Raw genomic sequence first — 12214 nt, 5'->3', positions numbered from 1 at the left:
AAATATACAAGAGAAGCCAACTGTGCAGATAAAATTCAATAAAAATGCTTTAAAGGGGATAAAAGAAGGGGGAAACAAAACAAAAGTCAGTTGCACCATTTGACATCCTGAAGCTTTTTCACATCTTCACTGAAAACGTTTTAATGTCCATTTGTTTTGCTTCTTTTTTAAAAGAGGGAGGGGTAAAAGTTAACTGCTTACCTGGATGAGAGAAAGATCCTCACTATGTAGCCTGAAGAGGTAGTTTCTAAAAGAGGGAAAGGAGAAATGACATCAGTTATGCAGGTGAACCAGGAGACCATGGCTCTTGGATATTCTTGATTTAGAAGCTTAAAAGCCTTTGTCACAGTAAACCTGGATTTGCCACTGACAGTGCACTTGACAAATAGCTGCAGCCACCCCTAGCTCTTCAATAAGGAGTAAACCTATATAATGTATCTGTTAACTACACATTGTGTTTAGCTTAGCAGAACCAGAAGTTTGGAAGATTTCCTATTGAAATCAAACAAGCCCCTGCAATTTTGGAAATCTACTGCCTGCTGAAAACGTTTCTATTTTGCGAAGAAGTGTTGGCCACTTGTTCTGTATTTCATTATTTTATAGTTTTATGATGTTTCATTATTTTATTGTACACTGCCATGGTATTTTTCAATGAGTTGTCAATTTAGAAATACTCTGACAGAGAAATAAAATGTTTCAAAACTTGTTTGTCTTGTTAGGCGTTTCTAAGTGTACACTGAAGGTTGTCGAAAGCAGAGAGATGTTTGATAATTTTACTGTAGGTATCTTACCTTAAGCAACTTAGGATGAGATCTACACTGGCATTTTGAGTGACTAGGAGGAGGAGATACAAATATCTGTGTGTCTGTTATATATCAAATATTTAACTCTATAGACTCTTGACATGTGGAGCATAGACAGAGAGGAAGTCCCAGAGCCCAGGGTTGTATTCAAGTAGCACTAAGTAGGAATGACCTAGGCTTGTACAATGTGACTCTCCTCCCCTACATCTTCCCCTTCAGGAGCAGTTTTGGGGACAGTGGGGGGTGCAGGGAGAGAAGGGGGAGGGAAGGGGAAGTCCCATTGCACAAGCAGAAGTCACTCTGTGCAATTATTTGGTTGAATACTGCAAAGGTCCTTTAAGGACCTTCCTTCTTTTCTTTCTTAATCTACAGGAGCTCATCTTTTCATACATTTTACATGAATATTTCTGTAGACTTTCCTGCAGCAAGCACAAAAATAAAATATTCCTCTAGTCAGCAACTAGATTTGCAGGAGAAGCTTGATAAAGATGGGGTGAAAGTTGTTGGAGCAGCTTCCTCTCTCCAAAGTGGACTGTCAGTGACTATCGGCTCAACCTTACATATCTTGTTTCTGAGTTGGCCAGATAATAGCCCTCAGAGAAGGGCAGTTTGGCCTATGGGCCTTCAGCTGCGTATCCCTAATTTATGCAGAATGGAAACCCCGTTTTAGGAATTGCAAGGCTGAAGGTTTTTTTCAGTTGGACAGCCTCTCTCAGATTGCCTTCCTGTAGCAGCAGTGCATCTGCTGTTTTCTATTTGAGAAAAATGAAGAGCCAGCCAGGAAGAAACAACCTTCCTTTCCTACAGTAGCTCATTGTCAAAAACCTCTTTGAAATTTTCACCCTCACTACTGTGGTCTCCATTACTAAAACTCCTATTTCTCTCTCTCACACACATTTCCTCTGACAGCATCAAATCCGCAATGTGTAAAGACAGGACATCTCTAATGCAGCCATGAAGACCTTCTTATACAGGCATCCATATTCCAGTGGCACTTTGGATCTCCCATTTCCAACTCTCACTCGCTCTTGGTTACAAACTTTAATGAAACATCATAAAAATAAATGTACTGTTGTGGCTGCTGGCTAACCATTATTTTTGTTAGGTGGTTGCTGGGTAACAGCCCAAGATAATCTGTTAGTTTCATTAATTAACATGAATATCAGAAGGTGGTCTTTGATGCAGTCCAGTCATATAGATATTTCTAAAATCTGTAATAGGTGTTAGGGAGGTTTTTTCTGACTTTGAAAACAATTCAAATTCAGGTTTGGCCATCATCTTGAACAACTGTGGCAATGATTAATGAGAGGAATTATTGCTATCTCAGTACCTATGAAACCAAATTTGAATTCATAAATTATTTTTAAGAGGCATTGCAATAACCTAAAAAATTCCTTCACCTTTTGATGAGCAGCTGTTCCATTGTTTGAAGCCATAAGGATTTAGAAACAAAAAACCAAAGCAACCTGCTTCAGCCCAGATCTGAAAAACCATATTTTTCTTCTCTGCAGAACCAAACCACCACCACCTCCACAGATCTCTTTTGGTTGTTTTTACAGCCAGGGCATGGGTGGTAGAGCTATATCAAAGGCAAACCAGGAGAGTACAAGCTGGGTAGGATTCATGGAGTATCAGGGCAGAGCAGGCGGAAAAATCAGCAAGCAGGTTCATGGCACATTCCAGGAGTTCCAAGTGAGAGCTTTGCAGCAGCCTGCTAACATTCTCTTCCTACTTCCTTCTAGAGGGGCTGGTAGGAGCATAGCTGTCAACTTTCCCCTTTTCTTCCCTTTTCTTTTCTTTTCTTATTCGGAATAAGGGAATTTCCCTTTAAAAAAGGGAAACGTTGACAGCTATGGGTAGGAAGCTCAAATGAACTGGCATTGAAAGGCAGGACTGGGCTAAGGAGCAATGGTCACCAATTTGATCAGAACTGAATTTTAACAAACGTAAGAAAGAACTTTCATCCATGCACACTGCAGGTGGTGACATGACATGTTTTATTTAAGTTGCATTGCTTCATCAAAACAAAAACAACACTTTGGGGGTTAGCTGTTTAATTTTTTTGGGCAACTAATAAAACAAACCACCAGTCATCATCTAAGCCACTTCCTTAAAGCAGTATTATTATAGCTCAGTCTGACCCCAGAAACCCAGGACAGTCAACATCTGTAGATAGCTGGAATCAAAAGCAGGATAATAAAAAGGGCAAAAATATTGCATGCTTAGGGCCACAACAGTTGTATCCCAATTAAGATATTGCTGGGCAAGTTTAAGTACGTCTGACTCTTAACTGTTTGCAAGATTTGTTCGTTGGGCTGATTTGAAACTGGTAAAAGTCTAGGCTCATAGCAGAGTGTCAAGATGCACTCTACTGCTAAAAAAACCCACTCTTGACAGAAATACAAAGAGCAGTAACAGACAGTGCTTTAACCTGTTGTGAGTCAGCTTCACAATTTGCATGAAAGGGAGAAACACCCACAAATCAAATGCTAATTCAGCCACTCCCTTCCTTACTGTGACAGTCTAACCAGAACTGTATAATATGATTCTCTTGGCTGCATCACTGAGCTTCAAGTCCTAAACACTGCAAGGACTGCAGAATCTAGTTTTCTTAAAAAAGTGGTTACCAAATATCACAGCTAATTTTGAAGTCCATAGCTTGTTGGCATGTTACATGGATATAAATGATGTATTTTAATCAAATATGCATTCAAACAAGTAAAATTAACCATCTGATAAGAGAGAATTTTTAGAAAGCATTGTCTCACCTTGCTCCAACAACAAGTTCTTTTTGTCTTGGATCAAATGTTATCGGAGAGAAGTCGACAGCATTTTCTGCTCTGAATACATGTAACCAAGGAGCAATCTCTATACAAACATAAATTTGATAAATACATAAAATCAGATTATTAGCATTAAAAATATTTAGCATTTACATAGATTTTTCAATGCTATCAAGGAACTCTGCCTATCTTATTTCATGAATCCTTACAACAGCCTTGTAAGCTGCTGTTTCTTTAGCATAGTGCTAGCCTAAGGCAGTCCTCTGACTGAGAGGTTTCCAGGCACAGACTCATGTGCTTCTTTCTGTCCATTTCTCCTCAGAAGAACTGGAGGTGGTTTCAAGATTCACACATTTCCTGGTTTTGCATGAACCTGGTCCCCTTATATAAAGGTAAAGGTAAAGGTACCCCTGCCCGTACGGGCCAGTCTTGACAGACTCTGGGGTTGTGCGCCCATCTCACTCAAGAGGCTGGGGGCCAGCGCTGTCCACAGACACTTCCGGGTCACGTGGCCAGCGTGACATCGCTGCTCTGGCGAGCCAGAGCCGCACACGGAAACGCCGTTTACCTTCCCGCTGGTAAGCGGTCCCTATTTATCTACTTGCACCTGGGGGTGCTTTCGAACTGCTAGGTTGGCAGGCGCTGGGACCAAGCAGCGGGAGCGCACCCCGCCGCGGGGATTCGAACCGCCGACCTTTCGATCGGCAAGCCCTAGGCGCTGAGGCTTTTACCCACAGCGCCACCCCTTATATAGCTACCTGTAAAAGCAACTTCAAGCTATGGTTGTCAACTGTATGGTTTAGGGTGGATTTATGGTTCATGTAGGTGCACATGCATCGTGAAAATGTGGTGTCATGTTTAAGGTTATCAGATGTCCCCGTTTCCCGGGGATAGTTCCCAGATTTACAAATCTGTCCCCAGTCAAAATCCATCCCCGGATTTCATTTAATGTCCCTGGATTTATATTTTAAGTGTTGCAGATTTATTAGTAGGGAATGAATGTTGCGTGATTGGTTCAACGGCACAAGACACATCATATGGGGACTTCTGGCAAGGCAAAATGGCGGGCACCACGGCAACAAGCAGCTCCAGAAGCCAGCCAGAGCCGAATGCGCTACCCCTGCTGCCGCCACTGCCAAGCGGGAACTGGGGACGCCGGGCACATCAACTGGGGGAGCCACTGACCCCCCCCATGACCCAAATCAAGCTGGGAGCGAGAGCACCCGGCCAACTGTCCAGAGGCGCTCCGGGGCCAGGAAAACCATGGAGCCGACGCAGGGAGAAGGGGGAAAGGAGAAGGAGGAGAGATAAAGAGGAAGGAGAAAGAAGAGGGGAGCCCTGACCTTGCCGCGCCACCGCCGCTGCTGAGGAAGAGAGGTAGGAGAGAGCACCGGGAGGGCAAGGGCACGTGACCAAGCCCAGACCCCAACCAGGCAGGGGCCCCGAGGGAGGCCATGCAACAGAGGAGAAATATTACATTTTTATAATGTTAACGAAGAAGCCATTTGCGTTCATGTAAATGCAATACAGTCCAGAGTTAACACAGATTGGTGTTCCTGCTTTCCTTCAATATTCCAAGGCAATAGTTGCTTCTGTCGTTCTTATTATGTGTTTTGTATTCCAACTGAAGTTGAAAAGTGTCCCCGGATTCACTGGAAAAAAATCTGGTAACCTTAATCATGGTTCTCACACACCCTTTAGGCAATTCAAATGGAAAGGCCAACCATGTAACAATCAGAGGAGAGAATAAGAACAGACAAAACCCCCTGTAATTTAGCAAGAGGACATGGTTTGTAAAATTACAGTGAGCAGGTTTTGGAGGGGTGTAAACAATAAAAACAACACTAGTAGAGATGAAACAGAAGTTGCAGCTGAAGACTGTGACCAGTCAAGACATTCAATAAATTTAGATGAAAGAGAGGGGAAGATAGCAAAAATGAAAGGATCAATGAAAACAGGGAATATTGGAGTTTGCTTACAGTTAAAAGGCACCCAAACAGACAAAAAGAGAAAAGGTTAAAATATAAGAGGAGAGCAGCAGGGTCAACTGACACCAAAAAAATCAATAGGATTCAGAACATAGGAAGAGCCCTGCTAGATCTGACCGGGCACATCCTGCCCATTCTTCGCTTCTCACAGTGGCCAGTCCCTGGAATGCCTCAAGAGAACAAGGAATGAGCTGACCATTACTTTTAAGAAAGGAAAGAGGAGGAGACATCAATGGAAGGTGAGTGGTGGGGGTGATAAGGGAGGCAAGAAGATGAGACACATGAAGATGATGAAGAAGAAGAAACAAGAGATGAGTCAAGAGTGTGGTAGACATCATTGCTACCTTCCTGCACCCAGCTACATTCCTAGGTTATTCAACTGAGTTTTTTCTGTTTTGCTTTTGTTTCTTTGCTGGGCCTGCTGTTTTTTTTCTGTCTTTCATGAAACTAAAAACAAATATTTTTTAAAAAAAAGAAAGGAAGGAAGGAAACTTTATGCATAAAATAGTCAGCAGACAGTGGGAGAAAATTACATGGAAGAAGAAGGGCTGGGAAAGGAGATGAGAATTAATGTGGGGGGGGCGGGAATACAAGAAAGAGGAAAGGATTGATGAAGGAGGGGGGAAGAGTGAAAGAAAAAAATGCAGATGAGGGAAACGCAGAGATTAAAAATGAAGAAAAAGCAAATGAGAACGAGGTTTCTGCCAAAGATGCTCAAAGCTGCAAGAGATGACAATGGGTCAGGCAGTCATGAGCAGAACCTTGAACTGTGCTCTGCAGGATGCATTTATTCAGTGCATTGACAAAATAGTTAAGACACGCCCCCCCCCCAGGAGATGAGCTGGTGATGCTCTGCCCCAGCTGAAGCTTCTAAGCAATCTTTGAGGCATGTGGTACTTGAAGAGTATGTGGACGCAATCTTCTCAATCTGCTGTTTCCCCCTCTAATTTTCTTGTGGCATCCATTTATATTCCACTCCTGCTTTATCTGTTATTGTTGTTATTGTGTTTTTTGGTTGTTTTTAAAATAAAGCTGGAAATTGAGCGCGGATGTTCTGTAACACCAAGAAACTGAAGTGAAGTGAAGTGGAAAGCTAATGCTTGGCACTCAGAGGATATGCCAACCCCCTTCCAATATAACAGAATGTTCTGCAACTACAACATGAAGAGTCTAATTTATCATCTTCGTTAAGTCTATGTGCTCAATCAAAAATTCTGTTTCAAATGGGCAATGAAACAAGACACACACAACCGCATTTCAAGCTACTCTCCCTTTCCATATGTCACCAGGGCAATTCCAGGAGGCTTGTAAAAGTTTTGCTACATTTGTTCTGCCTTCTGTTGCCGGAGATGCTCATTCAATTAATCTTCATTTATGACAGACTGCAATCAGCCCATTTGTTGTGGACTTCATAAGGATCGGAGGCCTGAGAGAATCTTTTCCCCCAAAAGGCCTTCTGTTTCTGCAAACTAGGATAATGCAAGTTGATTTACAGCTCAAAGAGGAGTCTAAAAGGGCTTCCTCAAGGTAAGTGTGCACAAGATTGTAGCCTGTCCGGTTTAAAGGGAGATGATGGAATGATATCAAACTCTGAATGAAAACTTCAAATTATAAATTCAAGGTGACTAAATGGGAAATCATTCTTTTAGGATTCTGGCCACAGCCCCTGATCCTGTGTTGGAAGCTGCACCGGAGGTTGTTCTGGTCCAAAGAGTAGCTTTGGGAGAAAAATATGGGAAGATGCTGAAGGGAGGAAGAGCCAAAACAGGTCCTGGTGCATGCAGAAGCAGCCTTGCGGTTCTCCAGATCCTAGCCAGAACCTGCCCTTCAGAAAATATTGTTCTTGTGCTGAATTTCAGATGGCACAATCAGTGGCTCCATTGCTCTTCCACAAACCCTTTTTTAACCCTTGCCTGGCCTGTGCCCTCCACTGAATTTCACAGAGCTGATTTCAGCAACTAGAATTGCCAAGTAAGTAAATGAATCTATTTCAGCAGATCGTCATTACAGTTGCAGCAAGCAAGGGAACTCAGCTGTGTGTAGCAGTTACTTGCATCAGATTGTTAGATTGTTGTGGTTTAATTCCTTGGGGTGTATGCTAGTAAGCAAAAAAAAAAAAAATACTGCAAGAAGAAATTGGTGCATTATTTATTTGTTCGCCCTGATGACTTCCTATCGTCCCACTGAGTAATCACTGTTTACTTTTAACAGCATCTGTGCTGGTTAGTCCCCTCATTCATACTTTCTAGTATGCCCCTTCTCCCATCTGTAGCACCATTGCTAACTTTCGTAGCTGCTCAAATTGCCAATATGTTCACTGCTGGTACCCTGAAAGAACACTGGCAATTATGGCAGTCCCTGTGGAGAAAAGGAGGCTGATTAGCAGCAAAACCCACAAAGACATCTTTAAGTCTGGTCATTAAGCAGCCGTACGTCTGATCAGAATCAATCAGAAAGAAGAACAAGGAGTCTCAAGTACGAAGAATAAGGCCTCACACCTGAAAGCAGCTTACAACCACAAGTAAACACCACCTTTAAGTTAATGCAATGTTCTTTCTCTAGCTCCCTTTCATCAGGATTTAAAAGAGGTTATGGAATCATTTTCAGCTCCCTGCAAATGGTGGGAATGCAAAAAGCAATATGGTTGTCATGAGGAGCAGTAGCTGAGTGGGCTGATGAATGCCAGCATTATTCTCCCTTGGTTTTGCCCTATTTTTGCTTCCCTGAGCCCCTGCCTCATCCTACTCTCTGTCCCTTAGGATCAGATCTCTGTCTGCTTCCCCATGTTCCTCTGGCACTATCACTTAGTTGCATTTCCAGAAAGCAGTTGTGCTGTTTCTTGCTTTCATAGCCCTGCCTTAAACCTCAACATTTGGCTTCTAAGTCTGTTAAGTATGGCAGTCTGCCCCAGCATGAAGTGGGCTGGTTGCTAGGCATGCAAATAGGTGTGAAACGGAGGGGGGGTGAGGATCAGAGTAATGGCTGCTGATGTCACAAAGTAAAAGTGCTATTCCCATATGCAATCCCTTTTTAAAAAATCCTTTGACATCTCAAATGAAAGCTTGCTAGTTTCTCACATACAAGTCTATCATCTTCTGCTTCCTCCTAAATTTCAAATGGTCTTGGGTCTTTCCTGACCACACCAGCAAAGAGGTTCAGGAAGAAAATGCAGTTAGGTTCATAAAGGTGTGAAATGCTATGAGTGTGTGTCATTTTCTTGGCCTAACAGAACGTTAGTGATTTCTGGCTACTGCTAAACTTAAATAGAACTATCATAATTAAACACAGTAATTTTGTAAAAGGTGAAAGATTTATACGATCTGAAGAGAAACCAGAGTTGGGACTTCCGGGTTGGCGCCATCGTTTAATGGTGGATTCCCTCCGAGCTCCGGAGGGAATCGGCTCCGTAGAGTTTGGGTCTGGCCGCTGCGGCGAAGCGGGGACCCCTAAAATCACAGGCGCGAAAGCCTGTGAACACAGAGACTCGGCGGGCACCATTTGCGCCCCCCCAATCCGTGAAGGAGCCTTTTTAAAGGCTTCGGAACGGGGACGGGGTGAGGCGCGGTGCTGAGAGTACTCCTTTGTCTACGGAGTGAAGCCGCAAGCCATTGACGGAGAGCGCTGACTTTTTCCTTGGATTAATTGGACTTTAAAACATCAACCTGTGAGTAATACGGAGATTGGGACCTTAAAATTTCTTTTTTGGATTAGGAACGAGCGGGGAAGGGTCTAAAAAGGAAGTCCACCCCCCCCTCTTTGTACACAATCTAAAGCAAAGGACCGGTTAGCTAAGGTCGAGAGAATTTGTCTTTGCTTTTTAGCATAAGTTTTTAACTTCACGGTTTTGACATTATAAGATTTACTGGAGGATAAAAGATAAATTTTGGGAGATGAAATTTCACCCTCCCCTAGACCCGGGAGCGTCCCGCGAGAAAGCCTGCTGATGAAACACTGAAGAGTTTGACAGCTGTCAAGCTAGCTGTCAGACAGTTAGCTGTCAGCCAGAAAAAGAGAACTTTGTTTCTATTGCCTCTGCTGGTTTATTTGTTATAACTTGCTGAAAATAAGGAAGGGCTGATACAAAATAACTGGACTTTTGGTTTTGAGCTGAAAGGAATATTAAGGAACTAAAATCCCCCTAGAGGGGTTTTAGTGACATTACATTACAAGAATGGCTGGAGGACGGAAAATCCAAGCAGAGTTGGACAGAGCATTTGTTCTCTTGGGAAAGTTACAAGATCAATTCAATGTTTTGGCTACAGAGGTTTCAGTACTATGCTTGACAGTGAATAACAGTGTTGAACCTGATAAGGACTTGAAACAGGAAGCCCATTCAACTGAACAAATAGATGAAACTGAAAGTTTGGACAAGATGGAGCAATATGTTGCTTTAGAAGAAAATGAAGGAGGAGCTGGAATTCTGCAGAAGCCAAAGAAGAGTTGCAATTTGAGGCCTGACATGATGACATAAAAGGAAAATAAAAATTTGACGTGGAAAGCCCGGCCTGAATTGGAGACTGAAAAATGGAGAGATCTCATTTGCTGGAGATCTGAAGACCTGAGGATTACAAATTTGCTGAAGGTGAAAGTTGGAGCTTTGGGGACATTTGGATTTGAAAGGAGTATGAAACAAGAGTTGGAGTACCCCACAGGCTTTGTTTTTAAGTATGGAGGTCTGGCTGGAAGCAACATGGATCCTGTTGGGCCGGAGCCTCTCCGAGATTTGGGGTTTAATACCAAAGACTATCAAAAAGACAGGCAGAAAGGAACTGAGAGAGATATAAGGGCCTCGGACGTGAGATCTCCAGGCTAATTAACATAAAGACTGATGGATATTGGTTGGGGACTGGGACCGGGAAAAGGGTGGGTGGAGTTTGGGAATCCAAAGGGTATACAAATATAATCTGCCTTGCTTTTATATTTTTGCTAGTTGTATGGAAATTGGGAAAATCGTGGAAGGGAAATTTTGGTCGACTTTAGGAAAAAGGTTTAAGAATAATTAATGAGGTATAAGTATTGATGTGTAAATTTGGATAAGGTAAAATTGGTTTTTAAAATAAATAGAAATAAGGTTTGTAAAAATAAATTGAGGAAATGGAAGAAAGAAGAAAAGTAAAATAACAGCATGTTAGAACAAATTTTTAAGTTAAAGTGGAGAAATAAGTTAAGGATTTGCTGAACTGACAATTTAAATTGGAATACAAGAAGGGGAGGTGAGAGGAGGTCTGAGAAATAAGGTTAAGGAAAATAAGTAATTGAAACTTTATGTGTTTTTAATTGTTGTTAATTTTTGAATTTTTTGTATTTTTGTGTTGTTTTTACTTTGTTTACTTTTGTTTTTGATGTATGCTGAAAATACTAATAAATATTTATTAAAAAAAATAATAAACACAGTAATTTTGAAAATGTAATGTAGTAGTGTTTCCTTTTTATAGCATTATGGGTTAAATTCAAATGTAGTACTCCAAAATTTCCACTCTCTGTTGACTCCCCTTCTTTGTGGAGTAAAAACAGGCTGTAGCTTGGCCTATGAATATATATTTGCATAACTTTTATTGCAATATCTTTGGGGAGAAGCAGCTTCAGGACAAACAGATAGAGCTTTCTTTCCTGGTGCAGCAAAGCTCTGGTGCTTGGCTGTCAAAACCTGCTGGCATTTGGTCTTTTGCCTTCATTGCTCATTCCATAGGTGCCCCCTTTCCACCCAACTGAGCAAAAGGGCTGCAGAACGACAGGTAAGATTCAACGTAAGGGAATGAAAAGTGATGGTTACTGAAGCAAAGAGTCCTAACTCCACATATATACTAAAGTCAAAATTGGCTATAGCTCCACAGGAGATGGAGGTCTTGGGATCATATACAGATACAGATATAGGCACAGGCACACGCGCACACGCGCACACGCACACACACACACACACACACCACACCAGGAAATAATGAAATCATTCAATTCAAACCCGGAAATGGTGAGAGAGAAATGGAGAGTTCTTGTGGCTCGTGAGGAGACCCTCCCTGGAGCCCGAAGAGGACGTCAGTTTTGCCTGACCTTGTTCATCTGAACTTACCCTCTGCTGGGTTTGACCTTGCCTCACCGGAACCTAACCCATGCTTGACATGGCTCTGCTTCTTGGGAATGGAAAGGATGCTAGCAGTATGTGATCTAGAGTCCCTGGACTCTGTGCTTGGGATAGGTCTCCCTTTGGCTAGAACCCCATTTGCTAGCTGGGGCTACTGCCCCGGACAAAACAACAGCAGCCTTTTAACAATGCTGGCTTGAGAGATAATGACTGTTCTTGGGGAAATAGTGCGCCGAACATTTTGTGGACTCACAGCAGTCGTTGCCCCCCCCCCTTGGTGAGCATTTATGAACTAGCCCACTGATTCAAAGGAGTGAAAATTAAAATGCAGGTCAATTATGAGCAGAGATTTCCAACCAATCTGTTGCAATCTCAGATTTTCTTAATACAGACAGAGGTCTATAAGGAAACTAGCCAAAGAACAACAAATCAGTGCCAATTTTGCTATTCTTTGCCAGCGTGGTGTAGTGGTTAAGAGCGGTGGACTCATAATCTGGTGAACTGGGTTCGCGTCTCCGCTCCTCCATATGCAGCTGCTGGGTGACCTTGGGCTCGTCACAC

General features: G+C 42.5%; 1 protein-coding gene across 6 annotated transcripts in view; it reads right to left on the bottom strand.

Annotated features, from left to right (window-relative positions):
- The window catches only part of SEMA5A (semaphorin 5A), a 163443-nt gene that overhangs the window by 83184 nt on the left and 68045 nt on the right, over positions 1-12214 (bottom strand). For all 6 annotated transcript variants that reach the window (XM_053397508.1, XM_053397510.1, XM_053397505.1 and 3 more), the window contains exons 3-4: positions 3572-3671; positions 202-247 (exon numbers count right to left, since the gene is read on the bottom strand). In XM_053397508.1, the coding sequence (XP_053253483.1) occupies positions 202-247; positions 3572-3671 (146 nt within the window). The remainder of the gene's footprint in view (positions 1-201; positions 248-3571; positions 3672-12214) is intronic.

The sequence above is a fragment of the Podarcis raffonei genome, chromosome 7, assembly GCF_027172205.1.
Source record: "Podarcis raffonei isolate rPodRaf1 chromosome 7, rPodRaf1.pri, whole genome shotgun sequence".
In the NCBI taxonomy this organism is placed as follows: Eukaryota; Metazoa; Chordata; class Lepidosauria; order Squamata; family Lacertidae; genus Podarcis; species Podarcis raffonei.
Note: the sequence above shows the minus strand (reverse complement) of the source record. Positions and strands in the feature narration are given on the sequence as shown.